We start from the raw sequence: 24,165 nt of genomic DNA, 5'->3' as shown, positions 1-24,165 counted from the left end.
AATTGTATTTTTAAAACGCATAAAAGACAAATCGGAGGTGAGGGATGCAAAGAAGTAATTAGATATTTCTCTAATTGTTGCAATATAATTATCCTAAATCTATTTTTTAAAATTAAATTATAAATTATAGGGTTATTTGACCCAAAAATGAAGAGTTTTGAGGTTAATTGCTAAAAAGGTATAAATTGGGTTAGAACACCATGTGTCACAAATTCAGGGGACAAGTTGACCCATTGCTCATAATAAATAGCCAATATTTTATTATTTTTTCTTGATGGATTAAAATTTAACGACGAAGCATAATTCAATCACAAAGAAGTGAAGATAGATTGAAGATCTTTCAACAATAAAATGGAATTGTTTACGAGCTATATTAGTTTTATTTATTTTTCATTTTTTGTCTTTTTTAAGGTTTTATTTTGTCCCTTTTTTGTAAAAGTTTGTTGTCTCTTTTTTTATGAAAGAGTTATCAAATGTTGATTGAATCGGATGTTATGAGTTTGCAAAAACATATGCAAAAAAAAAAATTATAAATATTTTATTGATTTGGTATTAAATTTGAAAAAATAAATATATTTGAATGAAACCTGAAATGCAGTTTGCCATTCTAGTTGTGAAATTTCTGCTATTATTTTTATATTAGCATGTATTTATTCTTCAATAACTCATCGGTTTGCGGTTTAGCCGGTTCAACCGATTTAATGCCCGATTCAGCCGGTTAATTTAGAAGCGTTTTGTTTTCACTTTTTATCCTAGCCTAATTAAAACTTATTCTTCTACCTGACACACTTGCCAAACATAAATTGAAAATAGATTAAACATTGGTTATTTTATAAATTTCATTTAGTGTCCGAGGGCTCCACTACCTTTTCTTTATCTTTTCAAAATTCAGTCTTTATTATTAGTACGTTGCTTTTTTTATTCTGAATCACTTCTTCTCTTTTCTATCTAACCAACTTTATCTATGACATTTTTTTAAGTTTTTGCTCTTTATTCTTTTTATTCCCCTTTCTTTCTCCTTAATCGTTTGTCTTTCTTTCTCCTTAATCGTTTGTCTTCTTCCCCATTGCTTACTTTTTAGATTTAATTTGATCATTTTAATTTGTTGTCAAAAAATTCATACTTCTCTGATCTCTCTTTTGTATAAATATTTAAAGGTTTGGTGTTGTTTCTTGAAATAAGAAGATGAATTTTTCATATGAAATACAACTGAATAATGGGTAATGGGTTATTTAAAAAGATGAGTTATATATGGAATGGTTTGGAGACTTGCTAAATCGGTACATACAAAATTCTGCAGCATTTGTGAAGAAAGAAAGATAACCGCCCGGTTTTTCTGGTTCAACCGGTTTATAATTTTTAGATTATCTGGTTTTTTCCAGTTTAAAAAGGTTCAACCGAAAATTCAATTTTTATACAGAATTGGACTGACGGACCTCTGGTTCACGGTTGAACCGGTCGGTCTGATCCAGTTTATGAAACACTTGTAGGAATAACTGTGACAATTTCTTATTGTTGTGGCATCCTATCGTATATGATTGTTAAATTTAAGTAGTTATAATATCAAAAAAATAAATATGTTCAATGAAATAACTAAGTCGATTTCGACCTTCGAAACTTGTAGATCAACATAAATTTTGGTTGCACGTGTTGGAGATGAGGAGTATAAACATGCAATGTTAATTATATTTATCAATATTATTAGTCATGATATAAATATATAATTTGTAAAACTTCTTTTTAATTTTGTAGAAATATCCATAAAGTTTTTAAATGTAGTTACTGTAACCATAATTATGAATGGAGCCATATCCCATTCTCTGGTTTTCACTTGTTTGGTTGGAGTTCTTTGAGCCAATTATAAACAAAACAAATACTTAGTGATTCAAGTGTAGAAAGTATACCAATTTTTGTTGAATATATAGCCTTATACGAAATTCATAATATACATTTTTTTGTAGGAGCAACTTGCTGAATGAGATTAAATCTCTCTCATAAGAATTCTAATGTAAACCCATTTCCATGTAATGTCTGGTTTCAATATGTCAATTCCATTGAATATATTTATTGAGATCAACTTGCACTCTTAAGTTTCTATATGTCTATGTGAAGTCTTGCATTGTGGCAAGTTAAGTTTTGTCTTGTGCTCCGGCGACAAGTGGTTTTCTTAGTGAGTTTGTGTCCCCCTCATCATTGGCTTTCATTTCTTTGGTTATTTTGTTGGATTTGCTTCCCATTTTACTGGGTACGGATTGGTGTTTTAGCATTCTTGCATGCAATCTACGTGTTTATTACTATAAAGCTTTTTGAAATCAGTTTGTTTCTGTGGAGGAGAGTTTTTATCTGTTTGTTCATTATGGCTGGAAATAATAATGCAATTGATTTTAGGCTTAAATGCACAAAAAATCACAAACTTTCGCGTGTTTTTGGTATTTAACACGAACTTTTAATTTTGGCGTAAAAATACATGAACTATCAAATTTTTGCATATAAGACCAAGCTTGCATTTTTTTCAAAAAACGATGTCGTTTTAAGGCAAAAACGGCGCCGTTTAAGGGGAGAAACGGTGTCGTTTTATGCCCAAAATGATGTTCGTGTTATTATTGCAAAAATCATATAGTTCGTGTATTTTTATGCCAAAATTAAAAGTTCGTGTTAAATACCAAAAACACGCGAAAGTTGGTGATTTTTTTATGCATTTAAGCCTTGATTTTAATACCCGATTGGCTGTGGAAGAAGAGGAAGATGAAGGACATGACTTCTCTGGTGTAGAGGCAGGAGAAGATCCTGAGATGTATAAATGGTGTTTAGTTGGCGGGTTTTTAACTGAGAAGAATGTGGAATGTGTTGCAGTGCAAAGAGCCTTGCCCCCTATTTGGAAGCCGGTGAAGAGTGTTCGAATTACGAAGGAGTTTGTTTCTATTGTGTAATTATCGGGCATTTGAAGATATTCCGTGCGAAGTACTTTGATAATCCAGTGGCAAAGAAGTTATTTACCATATGAAACTTATATGAGAGTTAACTTGAAGAAACAACAGGTTTTAATGTCTAATAGGTGGCTATGCAACACAAGTCCGGTGAGGGAGGAGCGTGAGGAAGAAGAGCTGATGTGGTAATTTTGAATGAAAGGATTTCTGAAAATCTTAGCTTACCAGCATCATATCAAATTTTTTAAATTCAAAAGAAGAAAATGTGTGAAAAACGAGTGTTTGAAGGAAATTCCACTGATTTAGTGATTAGAGAGGGAAGAAAATCTAATCAAATAAATTTGAAAGTTGGTAGTTACAGATTTCCAAATCTGTTGGATGAAGATATGGCGGTGAATTCAAAAAGAAAAAAATCTAGTATGAGTATGGGTGGAGTCCAAGTTGATAGTGGGCCAATCTTTCAAGTCACGGACATGATTGTTGACTAAAAAAATTACAGACCATCGAGCCTTGATAATCAAGTCGGCCCAAAGCAATAGTTACTTAAACTGGAACTGTCGCGGGATGGCTAGCCCGCGCCCTATTCGGTTGCTTCGTGATTTAGCTCGGAGGCTAAGGCCTTCTTTTTCTAGAGTCGGATGCTATGGAGGTTATTTTGGAGATTGAAAATCCAAATCTTATTGAATCAGATATTTTGATAAATGATTGTTTGAGTTTAGAAAAGCAGCTATATAATGTTTTTTTTTTCTCGTGAGGCGATCTGTGAATCAGGCTGCGCATGTTTCAGCGTAAATTGCTTGTTCCCTGTCAGGTCATTAGGAGTGGTTTGTCACTTTTCTGATTATCTCACAAATGTAACTTCTTTGATTTATTAATATAATTATGTTGATCTTAAAAAAAAAACTATAATTATGAAAGGACTTGACTTGTTTTTTACTACTTCTCATTCAAAATTTGTTGTTATACTTGTTTTTTTACTACTTCTCATTCAAAATTTGTTGCTATTGTTCCCTAAAAGGTTATGCAAACTTTCTATGTTCTGTATAAGCAGTAAAAAATATTATTAAACTAAATACTTGAATGAGGCAAAAATATGAGATTGAGTTGGAGATATAATGTTTGAAATTTTACAAATAGAATATACTTACTTATTTATGAATAAGCAAATTTCTCTTTTAGTTGATATTTTTCCTCGAGCTATTGTTTCTTGTAATTCAATAATAAAGATCAAACACCATCTGTTTTAATATGTCATTATGGGTAATTAAATAATATGTCAGTTTGGCGATAATTCAGTTAAGATTAAAATTTTTATTTTTACGTTATTCTCATGACTAATAAATATATGAATGAACTCTTAACATAAATTATCATTAATAATGTGAAAATAATATTGATGATAACTAACTTATTGGAAATGTGTTTTGACTCAATTTAGACTCCAATAATTGTATATTTATGAAATGGAATTAATCGATTGAAATCGTTGAACAATTGTCATCAACTTTTGTAATAATGGTAGTGAGCAAAGATAATAATTTGATAGAATTTTGAACCGGTCGGTAGTCTTCCGAGACGATGCATGTCTTGACATTTTTAAAGACATAAACATTCCTTTCTTCAATTAGAGGTTTGAACTTGTACACTTAATTATTTTTCTCACAATGGCTTGAATAATATTGGCCTATAATTAATGAAATATTTAGGAAAGATTATGCAAATGAAATTAAGTTTACATAAATAAATTACAAAATTACATCTTCATTTATAAAAATCATTTCAAAACTTATAATTTCATTATTGAGTTTGACATTCATAGAGTCCTACATCCGTGCATCTCAGACTTTGATTATCCATTCATCTTCTATTGGAGTTAGTTGTTTTAGAAGTGACAAATTTTAGTTAGACATTATAATCTTGTGTTTTTAATTATGTTAGAATTTTTGTTGATACTTATAAGGTGTAACTTTTACAAGTTTTGAGTACACAAATGTATGAATTACTTAGTTTAATAAAGTAATTATGAAAAAATTATTTTTGATGTATAGGTGAAGCCTAAAATTGTAGGAGTTGCTTAAAAAATATAATGACTGTATTAATTTTGAGTGTTTAGTAGGCGACTTTTTAAGAATTTGCTGTAAGAGTTTCTCATGGGGCCAGTAAGTATTTGTAGAGTTTGTTAATTTACATGTATTAAAATATTAAATGTATATTTATATTAGTGGAAGGACTATGATTGTTTTATTTAATAATTTATTATTTCCATTTTATTAATTTTATTAAGATACAAACACAATGATGTATTGTTTAATTGATAGATAAAAAATTCTGCTAAACTTGTTCCGTTATAACAACTGTATGAATTATTTGCAAAACAAGTCTAAATACAAATTTAAAAAAAAAATACAAGTTGTTCGTTATTTATGAATTTGTATCGTTGATAAAGTTTATTTAATTATTAATTTTCTACAACAACTTATAAAATTTACGTTTTTCTATTAATCTTTAATAATTTTGTGAACTACAATCTTTTTTTTTTTGAAAAAGGCATATTGCCACATCATTCATTTAAATTTTAATTTTATCGTTATTTTTAAATGTAGTATAAATTTTGTGTTAGATCTAGTAAACATTAAAGTTTTACATGAAATTGGAAAATGGTTGACTTTTCAAAGTAATTTGTTAATGTAATACCCCAAATAATTAAATCGTGCCACGTGTCAGGAATTCCGATAAATTAAGTTAAGAAGAAGTTAATTTAATTATATCGGAAAATTGGAATAATTTTATTAAGCTAATTAGCGGGATTAAAGGAAATAACTTCGGAAATTAATATAAAATAAATTATAAATCCCGTAATGGAAATTATTTCGTCAAGGTCCGCGAAATGTTTTATAGTATATGTGGTAAAAGTTTCGGGTCAATCGGAGACCTTTTAAAATTTGGACGCGGATACATTTTGGACTAAATTGCAACTTTTGAGAAGTTTCAAGGGCCAAAATGTAAATTAGCCAATTAAGCTTTGAGAATAGCAATTAAAAGATTATTGTCGGAAAATAATAATAATTGGGTTAGCATTATTTATTGGATATAAATAATACGTAAGTAATTGAGTTAATGTGAATAATTAACCATTTGGTTAAAAAAGAAAGTTTAAAAGAGAAATGGTTTAAGTTAAAGAAATGAAGGATCAAAGTGGTATATTTGCCAATCATATGTATAAGGAAATGAATGATCCAGAAGCGATCAGATCATCATTTCCATTTCTTTCGTCATCGCCGTTCTCACCGTTTTCATCGTACGATCTCCGTTTCTCGTCCGTTTTTGACGTTCTATAGCTCGAAACGATCGTATTTCAACGGGTAATCACGGTAAGCACGTCGTTTTGCCGTTTATTTGAGTTTATTGGATGGGTTTTTGATTTGAAAATTAGGTTACGGCGAAACCGTATCGCGATTACGTATTTGATTCGTTTTATACGTTTTTATTGTGTTTTTGGATAGATTAGGATGCTATATGGATGTTGGATGAGTTCAGGATTGATTTAGCACGTTGGAATGGCCGTTTTCAGCGGCCAGAGTCGTGCCCACGAAGGTGCACGACGTGCTCAAGGTTAGAGCACGTCGTGCAGGGGCACGACGTGCCCTGAGGAGGTGCACGACGTGCACCTCCCAAATTTGAAGGTGCACGACGTGCACTAGGGGGGTGCACGACGTGCACCACCCTTCTTTTGAAGGGGAATGACTCCAAAAACCTAATTTTACGATCCCCTAACCCGATATCGACTTCCGGACTCCGAAAATGCGAAATTCGGACGTTAAACGAGTAAAATATGACTAGTTGTTTGGAATGAGATAATTTATGGATATCAATTGGTTTTATTAAGAAAACCTATATTCTCTATTGAGAATTGAACCGAGAAGTATTAAGAAACGAAAGAAGTATGATTTGTTTATCGGAAAAGATTACGTTTGAAGCACGACGGTTAAAGAGTGTGGCGTGTCGTGTCTCGAGTCTAGAATCAATCCTAGAATAGGATTCTGATATGAGTTAAATGATTTGAAATTGTTTTAGATCCGGCGAGGCAAGAGGCAGTGGGACAAAGAGCTCGGGAAGCTTGACGTGTCTAAGCCCCGAAGTGTTTTTGGATAAGCGTGTTCTGTGAGTACACTTTAATTACTTGCTAATATTCATAAAGTCGCGTATTTTCATATACGGACGACTATATGAATACTTATATGTTTAAAAGTATGTTTGAAAAAGTATATGAATGTATGTTTGAAATATTTGTATTAAAATAACATAATTATATGAAATGAATACGAATGCTTAAAGAACTGGGGAAGGGTAAAAACAATGTGTTATGAACTCAAGGGTTTGGTAATATACATGTATCAAATAAAATACGTATAAGAGCGTATAGTACATTCCTATATGTACTATTATTCATATATTTATAAAGAAACATAGTACGTTCCCATACGTACTTTTAAATATAATGAATACCCATACGTGCGTGTGTTATAGATGTATGTTTGTAGATTGTAATGTGCATGTCATGGTCCATAAAGGATCAATATAACAGAACAAGAATTGTACTATGGTACAGCCAAATATAAGAACTGAGATGCAAGGTCGAACTTGAATGAATTATCCCGAGACCTGTATCTCACCTATTCTCGATAATAGTCCTTGGGACTCCTATGAAGATAAAATTAATCATAATATATCGAGAATCAATTTGAGATAAGAGAAATAATTAAGATATGATATAAGACACATCGGTTGGCGTGGCTATCGATGTCAGGTGATCAGGAATACATCGGTTGGCTTTGCTATCGATGTCAGGTATGTAAAACACATCGGTTGGCTTTGCTATCGATGTCAGATAAATGAAACACATCGGTTAGCTTTGCTATCGATGTCAGATAGATGAAACACATCGGTTGGCTTTGCTATCGATGTCAGAAAGATAAAGTCAGAGAAATTTAATGAGAAGAACAAAGATAATCGAAAATCATAACAATAAACAAAATATGACAAGTATGTACGTAGTATAAACATACATGAGATATAAGAATGAGGCAAAGGTATCAAGTACGTCTATAACATAAACGTTTAGTTTATGACACGTACGTGATCATGGAAATATGAATGAACATACGAAGTATGTTTGGAAGTAATATTATATGAAGTATGATCCAAAAAGAATATTTTTTACATAAAGAAGTTTTCAAACATTTTCACCCTTTATGTAATATTACTTGTAATTATGTGTATTCACTCAGTTTTATACTGACCCCGTTGTTACTCCAATTTTTACAGGTTGAGTTAGGTACGATTTGGAGAATGAAGCTTCCGAAGTTTTAATTCTCGGAAGTAGTACGAGTCATGAGACCAGGTTCTCATTCTAGCAAGTCCGCAGTAGTTTAGAGTAGACAGACTCTATTTTGTAAAACGCTTTAACTCTGATGTATATTTCAAACAGGGGTCTTGCGTATTTTGATATTATTGTGATATATAAAATATGATTTAATTTGCGGAAAATTTATAGTAGTTTTAGGCTTGCTACGGGTTTTGGAGCTACCACTCCCATTCCCTAGCGCCGGTTGCGACTCATGATTTTGGGTCGTGACAGTTAATTACGTCAATATATAACTAACGGGAGGGATAATGCATCCTAGACTTATAATGTTTTTTTATGGGACACCATCATAAACGTTAGACCTTTTTTTGAATACTACGACATTTTAGGACTTTTTCTCACAAGGATCAAAAACACACAATTTTTGATAATAGTAAAGCAACAATATTAATAATCAATTTTTGATTAATAGATAAAACATACAAAAAAACCTAACAAACAAAATTCAAAAAAGTCAGCTCCTATCACCACTGCTATCTCATTCTGTAGTAACCATTCATCACCTCAATTACTTGTCTAACCACATTGAACAAATTTTTCAAGTGCAGTTTCTCTTCACATGATAGTATCTCCACTCGGTGCTCTAACAACAAGCTTATAAGCAACTTTATTTTTATTATTAAGAACATAATGTCATTTAAGGTCTTGAAAATTCTTTTCTAAATTTTCAATTTCATCAAGGACTTCCTTCATAATTATTATTTTAAAAATAATAAAGAACATTTTCTTATGGTCTACCATCAATATGTCATCTTTTTTATTTGATTCCAATTTTCATGATATTGATGGGCTGTCTTTCAATTTTTAGCCAAAAGTACTATGCCAAAAAGTTTAAAACATTATAAAAATATACAATTTAAACTTAACTTGAATTAAAAGTAGATATGTGGCAATTCTCATAATTTACTTGCCTAATTTGAGTAAGTGATGGAAGTAAATATCTCTTTTTAAACAATATTTTTCACCATAGTTGGTTGTTCAACATCTTTGTCAAATTGGAAATCTTCAATCCTCTTCGAGGTGTAACTCTAAATAATGCGACATAATGTTGACTATATGACTAAAAATTTGTTTTGGCAAGAACAAGTCTAATTGTGTGAATGATTGTTTCGACTTTTATTAATGGTCATTGCAAAACATACTGCTAGAGGCAACTGCCTTCGCTTCAATTTGGAAGGTCATTTTAATTCATTTGGAGTCATGCTGATGCACGAAATTGGAACAGTGACACCTTTCCTAAAATGCACTGTTGCCTGCACAAACCATTTTCCCATGTAGGTGATAATAAATTTAATTCCATTGCAAAGATCTAATGATCGATTGAAATTCCTTAAAAGCGTAATAGGCACATCTACTTTCAATTTTAACTCATGATTTGGACTCCTATAAACTTCAACGTATTTAAAAAATTTGTTGGATAAAAAATGTCTCCATCTGTTAAACCGAAAGATGCTTTGCATATAAAATCAGAACTAAGATAAATTGCTGAGTTTTACGGCATGAAATCCAAAGTAAAGTCATTAATTGCCCGAACATGTTCATTTTTTGGGCACAAAATAGCTCTCTTCGAAGTAATTATCTTCCATGCATTTTAATTTCAAATTTGGATAAATAGTATCCGCAATTGTTGCTATAGGAGTCTTCTTTTGGAAATATTGTTATATCTTCATGAATAGTCACAAAATCATCTTTGTCTAAATCTTTTTTCATCACATCACCTGTTGAAAGCAACCACTCGTCAAAATACATAATGCATTTACAAGTACTCGAATATGTGTCATAGGTTAGCAATCGCATGTTTTACGTTAACTTGAAAACTTCAAAACATTTCCATAAATGTGATGAAGAGATCAAAGCTTTAATTATGTTCGACTATTGCCCCTTATGCACAACTGGTAGAATCTGTCAAAAATCACCATTAAGAAATGTTGTGAGGCCTCCAAACGGCCTGTTTGCAATATTAGGAAAATGTGATTGAAGAACATCTCTAAGGCTCCGATCCAAGGATTCAAAGCAATGTCTATTTGCCATTGGTGATTCAGCCCAAATAATTAGATCAGTTTTCAAGAATATATTGGCAAGCTGAGTTCCATGTTTAATATCACAGCTAGAATCTGCATGTAAATCAAGAGGGATGTGAAATCTTTAATGGAATGTTCGACCACCAACCGAAAGCCTGGCTACAATTTCACACGAGGCAATCGATAGCACCATTTTAGATTCAAATCTCAATATGTGATTACAGCTTTCCATAGAAATGTCTTACATGCTCTCTTTTTTTTTCTTCAAAAGATAGATTCATAAAAAAAATTAAAGTACAAGATGAAAGTCATAAACAACCAACCATATGAACTTTCAAAACTCCAATCTACCAACAAAATACAAATGAAGCTATAAAGAACAAGTAAAAGATTAATCGAAAGAGAATAAACTAAGCCAAAATTCCACAAAATTTAAACACGTCGCTTTGTCCGAGACGCGGGGTCTTAATTCATTAGACCCATTTAATTATGTCGTGAAGCCGCTTGTTCCTTAAACTCCGTCCGCATCTTCAAGATAAATCCAACAAGATAGATCTAATAGACCATTAAATAAGCACCAATGCATAATTTAAATTAAAGATAAACAAATAAAAAGATTTATAAGACCTAAAATTTAGAGTTTTGAAGAAACTACAAGTTAAAACTAGAAAGTGGTTTCCAATCCCCAAAAAGCATTTCCTCTAAAAAAAATACTTTCTTCAAACTTCTAAATAAAAATCAAACAAAAAGATTCTATTTATTCTCTTTTTTAAGTTGAAGATCTTAAATTTGCTAAAAAAAACCAACAACCTTGATCGGGTTAAAGATCCTTTCAACCAATTCGAGAGGAAGAAAAACTCATAACTCTAGATATTTGAAGAAACCCACTAGAATACTAGAAGGTGGTTTTCAATCCCCTAAAAATCCACATCCTTTAAAGTGGTCCTTCAAAATACTAAAATATGAGAGATCTTCAAATAAGAAGTTTCTTATGACTACATCGAGTATGATATCATAAATTTTGCACTGGTTTATATTTAAACCCGATAAAAAAATGATGGTGTAACTTTTCTTCTTCAACTATGTTGTAATCCATCTCTTTGAAAATCAAACCTCTTTTTGCTTCTTTTAGCAATGAACTCTCTGGTTGTGGCATTCTATGAAAATCAGACAATAATTTTTTTAACCGCCTTAATTTTTTTTCAACATCAGCTAATGCAAAGTTGGTTATTTGCTCCTTGTTTAATTTAAAATGCTCCAAACCATATTTATTTCTCATTATATAATGAATATCATCTGTCAAAATTGTGAAGTTGGTATACCATAATTCTGCGGCATCAACCACGTCACAATGTGTCAATATTGTTGCAAATAATTGGCATAGTGGATCCCCACTTGTCCAGTTTGAAGCTTCACTTAAGCAATTTGTCCATTCTCTATCATCATCAAGTAAACCAAGAGCATAACATGGTGCTTTAAAAGTAGGATGGATGATCTTGCTCACTTTGCAGATATTAGAAAAAGATGTTAGCCCTTTAACAACATTAAGTATCATTATAAGGTAGTAATGTTCTCCACTAGATGGGTGTGTAAAGTAAATTATGCCTACGCATTTTCCATTATTTTCTTCGACGACATTCTTCTTCCTTATCATGCCAAACCCATTTCATATGGAACTCACTATATATCAATGTTCTTGCATCTTCATGTAAAATATTTTCTTTCATCCATTCAATAAACTTTTCTTTGCAAATATTTAGATTATTGAAAACCTGGTCAAGAGTTGAACATTCATCAAATACCACGTTATGTTCTCCAAGCAAGTGAAAAGGTAGTCTTTCTTCTGCAGGTTCTCTGCAAAACATATTAAATTCAAATATCCTGCTTATGTTGCTGAATGTACCTATAAATAAAATGCAATTCATTTTAGTATTTTTTCCTATAATGTGTGACGTTGTTATGAATGAACTATATACCTGCAATCAAGGTAGCTTTCTATTTCATCGCGTGTGATTGAATCTCCCCCATTTGTCAAAGTTGTTTCAATCAGAACAACAGCTCGTCGATTCCTTCATGTATATACTTAAACAAGTATTTTACATACCATGAGTGACTGCACAGCTCAACATTAATATGCTCTTGGAACTTTACAATCAAGTTTCTATTATATGGGATGACAACTAGTTATTTAATCTTATTCTTTTTTTTACAAAAGCATCTATTTTCCGCCTTCTATATATTGGGAACCTTCATCATCCGACATGGTTTCATCTGATTTTTTTTTTTGGAAAATGTTTGTTGCACATTCCATTGACCATTCATGAGCAATTGATATTTGTTATGTATCATGAAATTCTCAACAACTTCATATCCTTCAGGGTTAGTGAATTTATCTGGTATTCCAACCGATATCATCTTATCAGTGTGGAAAGGGCTAGGATCTTTATCAATTGGATGCAGGAACAACTAAATATGTGTATAGGGAAGTCTACGCTTTTGAAATTTTATGGTGTATATAATTGCAGAATGCACGTTAGTTATGTTTATACTTCAGCAATTAAAAGGTTAATTTAAGTAGCATATGAAAATGTTAACTAGTTTATCATTTTATAATATAATAAATATGATAACATTTGAAAGTACATTTAATTTATTAAATTGAAATTGTGCTCAACTTAAATAAGGTCCTTTTAAATGTAATCCACATGGTGCTCAACTTTGTGGATGTAATTCTGTAATTCTTTGCAATCCATCTATTAGATGGACCCCTATGATGTCTCTCTCGATATTTTCTTCACGGAAATCACCAATTAACAATGCTGCAACTTATGAAGCAACAATCATGTTGTATAATATATCATCCATGCGTTGTATTTCACCCATCTTCCCATAATTTCCGTCAGCACCTTTTTTACAAATATATTTATAAAAATACCCTACTATATATAAAAGGCTTAAACTCATTTTAAGTCATTTTGTACACGCACAGCCGCACTCTCTCTTTATTTCTCTTCCTCTTAAAATTCTCTTTTCCTTTCTTTTTCTCTTCCGTTCGTCTACTTCTCTTAACTTTCTCTTTGGTTCGTCTACTTCTCTTAAGTTTCCCCTCCGTTCGTCTTTCGGCAGATATCTCGTCGTGGTTTACTTGCTGTTGCGTTTTTTTCCCGGTGGATTTCTCATCGTCGCGATTCTTCGATTGCTTTTCTCGTCACCGTGTTTCTTCCGATAGATTCCTCAATATCATTTTTAGATTTTTTTATAGTTTTTTTAGGGTTTTTATGATAATTTGGATTTTTTTGTAAATAGATTATTGTAGATATATTATTATTTTGTTTAAAAAATTTGTCTATTGTTTATATAATTATTTTTGTCTTTCTCTTGTTCATATATTTGTTCTTTTATTTTGATGTTACTGATTTTCTAAACAACGAATTGGTTTATAGTGTATTTGTAGCGTTTTAATGGTGTATTTACGTTATAGTGTATTTCTAGTGTATCTATAGTGTTGTTGTGGTGTTATTCTGGTACAATATGTTTTACTAGAGTATTTCTGTTTGTGTTTTTTAGTGTATATATGGTGTATTTGCAGTGTTCTTATGATATACATTGTAAAAACATTATATAAACACTATATCTGCATTATATATACACCATATATACACTATAAGAACACTATAAAAAACATCATAGATACACTATAAAAATATCATAGTTACACTAAAAAACTCCATAGATGCACTATAAAATAGTTACACTAAAAACGTGATTTTTTTAAAAATAAACACAAAAAAAAATCTATAAAAAGAGCATAAATCATTAAAAAATGAAGAAATGTATTTTAAAATTAAAAAAAGGTGTATATGGTAAAAGAAAAATTATGACCCGTAAACATGTTTAAAAACAATGTAAAATTGAAAATAAATACAAAATAGTGTACCCTAAAAAATTTCCTCTATAAATATATTAAAATATAAAATATAATAAATAATCAAATACTTCAAAATAATTCATTTTTAGAATTATCATAATAATTTTCATTCCATTTATTGGTTTTTTGAAAATTATTATTGTTAAGTACTCTTAAGAGATACTATCGAGAAAAAAAGACTAAACTTTATGAAAAAAATAGTAAAAAATCACTGAAGAAAAAAAAATACAAAAAATAATGTGTTATAAGTATTAAATATTATAAAATAATGCATAATTATATTATTAAAATAGATTTTTTTATTTAGTACTTCTCATATTATAAATTTTTGTTTTGACATTTTTTATATTAACTTTTTAAGATAAAAAATTACAATTTAAATTAAATAAGCTGGGAAAAATGATATTTATGAATTAAGCCAACACGGTCTTAATCGCAGAGGTCGGTTTTCCTTTGTTCTTTATATCTTCGTTTTCATTTCCATTCCCTACTCTGATTTTCATCTTCCAATTTTCTTATAATTCAATTTCAATGGAGTCTTGTTCCGTTTCCCATCACCAAATTCTCAACCTCCCGCTCACGCGCCTCCGCTCCTCCGCTTCGCTTACCGTCGTTTCCTCCGCTATCCAGCTGCCGTGCCTTTTTTTCTCCCGCCCCAATCACACGCAATTTTCACTCATTTCATGGCCTCGCCGCTCATCCTCTGCTGTCTCCGCCGCTACTGGCTCCACCTTGATGGCCAATTCAGTACCGGTCTGTCACCTTATCCTTTTTGTCTCTCTGTTAATTCTTAATTTTATCAATTCATCGTTTCTGAACTGTTAAAATAAATTACAATCAGAATAATTATAAATTACTATAATTAATTTAATAGGTGTTAATCAGAAGAATTTGAAGTTACTGCTCATTTAGGTAGCACAGACACTTCATTCGGTCAAAATGTCCAGAAACGCAGCATTTCGGATATGAAACTTCAGTTTTTACATAGGAAAACTTAAAATAAAACTGTTTCTCCGTGTCTGTGCTACCTAGCTGCTTATTGATGTACTGACTCCATGATTGTACATTTTATTCGCATTTTCTGATTTATCTTCTTATGTGGTGGTCTTCATTGGAACTGCATATGGTAATGTAATGCAGCCAGTAAGTGGAGTGTACACAGTTGGTGATTTTATGACAAGGAAAGACGACCTACGTGTGGTAAAACCATATACAACGGTTAACGAAGGTATTGTCTCTCTCGCACAGATTTATATTTTTTATGCACTCTAATGTTTTGATTACTAACCGGGTGCTGTTGAGCGTTCAAACAGCTTTGGAAACTCTCGTGGAGCACAGAATTACTGGCTTTCCTGTGGTTGATGATGATTGGAAACTGGTAAGTTCTAAATTATGCTGGTGTACCTCTCCTCTTCTGTTTATTTTTTGCTGTTGTTTTGGGTTTTCAATGAGTATCGATCTTGTTACATGTTTTTAACATCTGCATTTGTCCAAAAATTAAGGATTACTTGCTCTCTGTGGCTCTAGCAATTCACTATTTAGTTGAAGATGTTATTCATTTTTAAAAAATTGATCAACATGAGGTTCAGATTCTATGGGAATTGCCAGCAATGTATTTGTTAATTATTAGATGGATGAGAAATGGTGTTGCATGCATCAAATAGATATGCATGTGTACTTACCAATAATGCTAAGCTATTGCTCTAATGTGCTGATATAATATCATGAACTATTATGCACATGTCTTAGAGGGTTCTAACACCCATTTCTTCCCAGGATGCTAACTTCAATTTATTTGTATCTTTTTTTCTTCAATGAGCTGACTACCACTTTTAAAAGGGAATGATTCTAAGCTTCTTTGCTTTTTGCTTTTGCAGGTCGGTCTTGTATCAGATTATGACTTGCTGGCATTGGACTCAATATCTGGTATTGAAAATTTTTAGACTCATTTGAAATTGTTAATCAAGTTCTCTGAGGGATATTTTTTTGTGGTTGCAATTTTATTTCTTGAAAGCGGAAGGATAAAGTTAAGAGGACCAGACATTTGCTGTGGATAATAGATGATAACATGTCCAATTATTGGACAAACCTACTGTTGACATTTTTTCTTTTTCCTAGGGAGACAATCAATAATCCATCTTTGTTACAGATGATTATGTTTTGTTGCTTATAATTTTAACTTATGTAGTTAAGGTCTTTTTCATGAGAATCTGAGCCTTGAGTTGAGCTTAGCCTTACTAATTTGGGGCTTTCCTTATTGTGTATGGGTCTTTGTGAAAGGTTTTGGAGATCCCTTTTACTTATGTCATTGTCGCAGCATGTAGTGGGAACATACCTTAGGAACTCTCATCGTAGATGACTTTCTTCCATTTTTCTCCTTCCTAACCATATCTGATTTGGTTAGGATTTAAGAGATTCAGCTACATGCAGGCGTAAGCTTTTTATTTTCATAATTGTCTGGCCATGTTTTTTTATCTGAAATTTAATCCTATATGATATGATTTCCTTGCATTAAAGATCTAATGATCAATTTGGCATATTGACCCTCCCTATTTTGGGTATATTTTATTACATGACAACAGTTGATAAAATATTCCTTATTTCACATGAAAACTTAGATGATATCTGTCTTCTTTAGTTTGCAATGAACCTACTGTCTTCACATATCCTATGTTTTTTTTTCTTTCTTAAACATTGTAGCTATGGTTTCTAGCAAGGATGAAATTTAGTTTATATTCATTGTGTGCACTGTTTCTCACAATGCTTTATATGTTAACTAGGTGGTGGAATAACCGATAACAGCATGTTTCCTGAGGTCGACAGAACTTGGAAAGTACGCCAAAATCATCTCTTTGAACCAACTTTCTATACACTTTAAATAAGTTATACGTGGCAAGGCACCTTTATTTTACGGATAAGGATTCCCTCAAGTTCAAATGAACTTGATGGGTCATGTTCATTAATTTACACCCTTCATTATAAAATGAACGGTGTATATTAATTTTATTAAAATTGGATTTTTTTGATCTACGCCATTCATTTTGTAATGAATGTGAATATTTGTTCATTTGAACTTGAGGGAATCTCAATCCTTATTTTATGCTAGTTAATGCCTTTTGACTAAGTATGCCTGATGTCGTGCATTCTTTGCCAGTCAGAAATGTCCTTATAGTTTTTTGCTTCTTTATTCTTACCTTTGGCATAACAATCTTCATACTGTTAGAGTAGAAATTTTTTGTTTGTTATGTAGGTGCGCACTTTTTCTTCTGTTGTAACATTTGTTATTGTCGTTGATGTCTTTCTTGTCATGATGACTCCAATTTCTTTTTCAATTCTTTCAGTTTTTAGGTTGCTCTGTTTTTATTTTGGTTCAGTTTAAGTTGGATTAAACTAGTCCTCACCTTTATAAAAGGGGTTTTTCTGTTTACATTATTGAATCTTCGTAGAGATCTTTCTTTACTTTGGTGTGGTCCTGCAAATAGCTTCTATATGTGCAGTTGCAGGTGCCCATACTTCCTTTCCACTGTTCCATTATTTTAGGCTACTATTTCCTGAATCGTGGCTCCAACTTGTCTAATGTACTATAATCTCTTGATTGAGTCCACATGATGAAGTTCCTTTGCTGCCATCATTGCTTTATATACTTTTTGTAATATCTACTGAAACTGGTGCTTTATTTTATTTTAGTTTTACATAAAACAAAAATTATTGAGTAGTAGATGCACTGTAAGTTTAGTGAGCGTACGAGTATTGATAGTAGTAGAATTAGCTTAATATTTATGGAAGTACCTCTTATAACCCATTTAATGTACCTTGGCCGATGTGAAGAGGATGTTAGTTATTGAATTGAAGTCGGGCTGTTAATGTGGAGTAGTGCCTCTGAAGTTCTACGTGATCGCGAAATTCAAAATAAACTGAAGGGCGAGTTCTATTCCACAGCTATATGACCGGCTATGAAGCTTATGATGTATGGTGGTGAATATTGAATAACTAAAAGAGAACATCTCTTAAATTAGTGTAGCAGAAACAAAAATAGTAAGATGAATTTGCAGACATACAATGTTAGAATCTGAAATGAGTATTAGGAAAGGGAGAGATAGGCCTAAATTAACTTGGCGGACAATAATCCAAGACGATTTAAAGGTTTCAGATCTTCTGAAGATTTGAATCAAAATCATGTATAATTGAAGAAAAAAGAAATCCATATAACTAAAACTTAGTTGAGTGAAGAAAATATTGATAATGAAAGCCTCAAGCCTGTTATAGACATGCATTGTTTTGAGAGAAATGTGCTCAAAACATGTGTCAAGTACATATTATTTATATAGAAATCAATGATGCAGCCCTAGGATGCACGGAAACCTTATGTAGAGTGAGTTTCCCCGTTTCGGAAACTCTCAGAAACTCTACGGAAACGTTTCGGGCCCGTTTCCATAAATACTAAAAGTTGGAAACTCGTTTCCTAAAAAGAAACCCGTTTCCTATATATAAAAAAATTCTTAAATAGTTAAAAAAACTCTAAAAAGGTTACCTATAAATAAAAGAACCTAATCAATTACTCATAGACTTTATATATATACACTATACATAATTTTATAACTTTTAATATTTATAAATATACCCCTATATTTTTACTATTTACACGTTTCCCCCACGTCTCCGTTTCCTATATTTTAAAAAAATCAGTTTCGCCGTTTCCGTTTCAGTTTCCGTTTCCGTTTCCGTGCAACTTAGATGCAGCCTATGACACACTCCTTAGATAGCATGGTTTTAGTAGTATAGCACCTTCAGTTTCTTAGTTGGACATTGCCCGTGATGCATCCATGTACATTTTTGATACTTCAGAAAGTAATTTGTGGTTATTGCAGACTTTTAATGAGGTGCAAAAGTTACTCAGTAAAACCAATGGGAAGCTTGTTGGTGACTTGATGACCCCGGCTCCAGTTGTTGTTCGTGAAACGACTAACCTTGAAGATGCTGCAAGGTTTCCCCCCTTATCCATTCAGATTTATTATTTATTATTTCTAAACTTTAAAGGGCTGGAGTCCAAGTTAACTTTGCAATTTGTCTGTATTAACAGATTATTGCTCGAGACAAAATATCGTAGACTTCCAGTTGTAGACTCTGAGGGCAAGCTGGTAATGGTGCCTTGATTACTTTCCTTTTAATTTGTCTCTTGCTCATAATAAAGTTTATAATGGAACATTATTTATCTCTTTGAAGGTCGGAATTATCACAAGAGGAAATGTCGTAAGAGCTGCACTTCAAATAAAACGTGATCACGAAGGGATTGAGTAGTCTCAAGATACTCGTCCTAGGAATTGAAGCAGTCAGATGTGAGAAACCGAATCAATCCGTTTCCATCGGATCGATTAGTTCAGCGATCGGATGAACTCGGATGTGTAAAATTTTGGGTTATTATGTATTACACCTCACTTTTGATGTTCTCAGTACAGTAGTAGTGGGAAGAGATGATTAGGATTAAAGTAATTTCATAGGGACCAGTACTTCCTGTTGATCCCTCCATTCTCAGTACCACTACCAACTACTTGTTCTTCCCATTTAATTATCCCTTAAAAGGGCAGAGACAATAATTGGGAAAAGGAAAAGCTGATATATATATATAGTTGGATGGAAATGCCTGTAACGTTATTTAGTGAGCATTTATGACTCTTGCACTGTTGCAGAATGGAGACTCCAAGTGTTTTATAGATTCACTATGTTTTGATGCCTGGAAGCCCCAGTCCCCATGTCGTTAGTTTGTCGAAATGATGAAATTAGAGGTACAATCGGGTTATGTTGAAATGCTATCAAGTTCGAGTTCAAATTAATCGAGTCCTAATAGCTTGCAATTTGTCTCGACTCAATTACATCCTTAGCCAAAAATGAATGGCAGATAAGACTCAGAGAGCTTTTTATTCTTCATACTGTATATAGGTATGTTTGGAATTCAAATCTGTAAGCACTTTATTCTTCATACTGTATATAGGTATGTTTGGAATTCAGATCTGTAAGCACCAACTAAAAGTGATTGCTAAACATTTTTGAGACTGATGGATAAGCATCGAATGTAAAACAAACAAAAATGTGAACATAAACAGGAATCCTCGTGTGCTCAAAAAATCTAAACCTGTCAAAAGATGTTCATATGGTCTGAAAATTATTTACTACTGTTATGTAGTAGCATTATTCTTGGAATGACAAGTTAAATGATTAAAATGTGAACAAACAGAGTTTATTTTGCGCCAATCATGGGTAAATGTCTGTCCAATGGCATTGACAAAGTGGCATACATGCTGCTATCATAATTTAATAATTATTAACCATATAAAAGATTAGGATAAGTCAAAACAGCTATGTTAATTAGGGGTTAATCTCTTATCATTTTACTGTTAAAAACAATAATAGAAGGAAGAAGATGTTGACAAATAGGAGTCGGCTAAATTCAATTGATCAATTTATTTTGGTTAACTGATCAATGTTCAGTTAACCGAATTCATCATTGTTTTATATGTCTAAAGTAAACACCACTCTTTATATTTTTATGAATCTAACCAAATTAATTGAGTAATTCAGTCAGTTTGGTGTTTGATAAAACTGAATTGATGTCGGTTAAATTTAGTAACTCGATAAGTTCACTAATAAACTAAAATAATTCGGTTAATTTAGTTTTGATTAAATCGGCCCGCTACCCATTTCTGACAAAAGAGTCAGAATTAGTATCATTTCATAATTGTGATTAGTGATTAATTCAACCTTAAAAGTATAAATTAATATAATTTGACTATTCTAATCCAAATGAAATATAATAATACAAATAGATATTAAAAAATTGGACCCATAAACATAATAATTCTGCACTACACAAAGAGATCAATCAGTGTCTATGGTACCCACAAGTTCTTCAACATGAATGTATTAGTAACAGTGAAGAAGCAGAAAAATACCTAACTTCACCATCTTATCACTTTTTAGTAGTTATCACTTTAGTGGTTAGCATGCCTATTTGCACCAACTTCACCCTTTTGTAGGCCATCTTTGCTCCCTAAATTCCTCTTTTCTCTTCTATGCATTTCCCTTTCTATATAACTAGTAATTAAGGATGTGCAAAACTCGAACCGAATCGAATAATCAAAATTAGTGAGATTAATTTCGATTTTATTTGAAATTATAAAAAAATTGATTATTTCAGTTTAGTTTACTTTTTGAACATAAAGATCTATGTTAGGTTTTAGTATTGGTACAAAACTAATAAAGCCGAACCAAATTGAAAAGTTAATAAACAAAGGATCAACCCGATTTATTAACATGTAATTCAAGGCCAAATAATTTTTTTTAGGTCAATTAAAAATAAAATTATACAATATGAACAAGTTCAGAACCAAAATAATTCTTTCTGTCTTTAATTGATCCAAAAATAGCAATTATAATCCTTTATTTATCTAAAAATAGAGAGTAATATCTTTAATTAATCAAAATGAAATGATCTATTTGACCCGAATCACAAATTCAAAAACTGTATTGATCATCTACTCAAAAATTAATAGAATTAGCTGCTTCAGTTCTATTTGAAAATTTTAATTTTAAAATTTAGTTCGATTTAGTTTTTTGGTTCAAACCGAATACATGCCGGTACTAACATTTTAAATTTTATAGATTATCCATTGCTACTATTTTTGTTTTTATTTCTAAAATTACCTAAATACAATTTTACAGAAAAATTAAAGATTTGATTAAAGATAATAATATATGTCATAAACCCACTAATTAATTAATTAATATACAATTCTCAATTTTAATTTTACAATGGCAAAATCTCCTTAGCAAAATTAAAAGAAAAAGCATTGAAACTGCTAAAATATATCAATAATCCACTTCTTCAGTTTTAATTGATCATTTTGATTAGCCTTAACCTTAACTTTAACATACCTCCCCCGGCGCATGTTAGCCAACGACTAACTAACGGTATCTGTCGTCTTCCGGGTCGGGTACTTTATTTCCCATTCAACATCCGAATCTTCCGGGTCGGGTATTTTATTCAAGTCGACCCGTTCTATAAAGGACTTGAACTCTGAACTATCAATCGTCGCCGATTTGCCGTCGTTATTTAGATTATGATTGCTATGGCTGCTGCTGCTACTGCTGCTACTCCCATGATGCTCATCGTCATGGTGGTAGCCGCCGGAGCGGTGGTTGTGGTGGTGGTGGTGATGATTCAAAGCGGTTTCAAGCGCGTCAACCCTAGCTCCGACCTCGGTTGCTTTCTTCCTAATAGAAGCCGACGACATATCACCCCCGCATCCTCCGCCGCCGCCACTAATTTCCTCTCCCGCCAAAAATTCAGGAAAATTAAGCCGCGCAGACGGACCTCGTAAATAAAAAACCGCCGTATCATAAGCTCGAGCCGCCGCTACTGGTGTCGAGTACGAACCCAACCAAATCCTAGACCGCTTATTCGGTTCTCTTATCTCCGCCACCCATTTCCCCCACTTTCTCATCCTTATCCCTTTATACTGCCTCCCTCCGCCGCCTCCGCCGCCGTTTACTCTCTTTCTCGTCACCATAACTTTCTCCGATTCGTCGTCCATTAAAAATAACAGAACTAACTCACCGGAGATTTTGAAACCCGACCCGGATAGAGAGAGAGGTTAGAGAGATTTGATGGCGGAGGAGAATTTAGAGAGATGGGGTGTCATCTGGGTAAGCTTAGAGCGTTACACGTTGATGGTGATTTTTTAGTTTTGGAAATGTATAAATAAAAAAAATGGGTTTGATTTAAAAAAGGAGAAAAAAATCCAAATTCACCGACACAAATCTTTGTGGAAATTGTTTAAATACATGTTTTATTTTATTGTGTGAGTCTCAAGAATGCGTGTGTTTATTAGTGGTTACCGTAGTTCTATTATTTTATTTATTAACAATTTTTATTATTTTAAATTATCTTAATAATAATACATATTATTATTTTCATATTATTCAAAGTAACAACCAAAAATAAATTAAAACTGAGATGAGCTTAAAATGTAGTAATGTTTGATTCTTTTAAAATTCAAATAATTGGAGCTAACCTATCAAAATTTAAAATGATAACTTAATATTTTTACATCACATATTTATAATATTTTTATCTTTTGATGATAGAAAAAGGGAGAATGCTTGTAGGAGGATTTGAACTCACGACCTTGACAGTTTGTTATCCGACGCTTATACCATTTGAGATACAACTCGTTGGTTTAAATTTATATTTATTTAAAAAAATAATATTTATAAATGTATTATTCTTTTTTTTAAAAAGGTTACTATTATTTTTTTTAGAAAATTGCAATACTTTCTTTCATATTTAAGTGGTATCGCCTATTAAACATCACAATTTAATTTAGATTTGATTTTTAAATGTAATATTTTTATTTTATTTTGATTTGCTATGAGTAAAATCTTAAAAAATAAGTATTCTTTTCTATTTCGGTAAAACCGAACCGAATGTTTTTGTAAAAATTTGGTGCAGTTTTCATATTCTTGAAAAATTGATCGGTTTTGATAATTTTACTTTCGAACCGAATGCACACTCCTGCAGTCCTACTGTGCTTATTTTATAACTTTTGGATTGAAATGAGATTCAAAAAGTTTGAATTTTTAAGAATCGAGAGGTTTTAAAATCGTAATTTTAATATATGAATCATATATAGATGTATTTGGATGACCCATTCGATGATTAGTAAAGTCTTTATTGATAACTATCTTTGCACTTCTCATCATTCTCTTATAGAGTACTTCACTAATTTGTTGAGCAACCGTTCATTTCTAATTTTTTCATTATCATCAATAGAAAATTTAACTTATTAAAAAAACACCATCATTGATCTG

The 24,165-nt window shown here is 31.8% G+C and overlaps 2 protein-coding genes across 2 annotated transcripts; one reads left to right on the top strand and one right to left on the bottom strand.

Moving 5' to 3' along the window:
* Positions 1-14,717: 14,717 nt before the first annotated feature.
* LOC126655966 (CBS domain-containing protein CBSX1, chloroplastic) lies at positions 14,718-20,012 on the top strand. The gene is made up of 8 exons (XM_050350387.2): positions 14,718-15,054; positions 15,442-15,529; positions 15,615-15,679; positions 16,179-16,227; positions 17,082-17,134; positions 19,170-19,285; positions 19,382-19,439; positions 19,525-20,012. Exons 1-8 carry the CDS (start codon positions 14,833-14,835, stop codon positions 19,597-19,599), a joined length of 726 nt encoding a protein of 241 aa, XP_050206344.1. The 5' UTR covers positions 14,718-14,832; the 3' UTR covers positions 19,600-20,012.
* Positions 20,013-22,049: 2,037 nt separating this feature from the next.
* On the bottom strand, positions 22,050-23,089 carry LOC126657676 (ethylene-responsive transcription factor RAP2-10-like). Its single transcript, XM_050352406.2, has one exon. It carries the CDS (start codon positions 22,887-22,889, stop codon positions 22,257-22,259), a length of 633 nt encoding a protein of 210 aa, XP_050208363.1. The 5' UTR covers positions 22,890-23,089; the 3' UTR covers positions 22,050-22,256.
* Positions 23,090-24,165: the final 1,076 nt, after the last annotated feature.

Source organism: Mercurialis annua, linkage group LG7 (assembly GCF_937616625.2).
Source record: "Mercurialis annua linkage group LG7, ddMerAnnu1.2, whole genome shotgun sequence".
NCBI lineage: Eukaryota > Viridiplantae > Streptophyta > Magnoliopsida > Malpighiales > Euphorbiaceae > Mercurialis > Mercurialis annua.
Note: the sequence above shows the minus strand (reverse complement) of the source record. Positions and strands in the feature narration are given on the sequence as shown.

Coding starts and splice junctions, on each gene's coding strand:
- LOC126655966 (XM_050350387.2), top strand. CDS start 14,833: ATGGAGTCTTGTTCCGTTTCCCATCACCAAATTCTCAACCTCCCGCTC. Junction 17,135..19,169: donor AGGTCGACAGAACTTGGAAA/GTACGCCAAAAT, acceptor TGGTTATTGCAG/ACTTTTAATGAGGTGCAAAA. Junction 19,440..19,524: donor TAGACTCTGAGGGCAAGCTG/GTAATGGTGCCT, acceptor ATCTCTTTGAAG/GTCGGAATTATCACAAGAGG.
- LOC126657676 (XM_050352406.2), bottom strand. CDS start 22,889: ATGGACGACGAATCGGAGAAAGTTATGGTGACGAGAAAGAGAGTAAAC.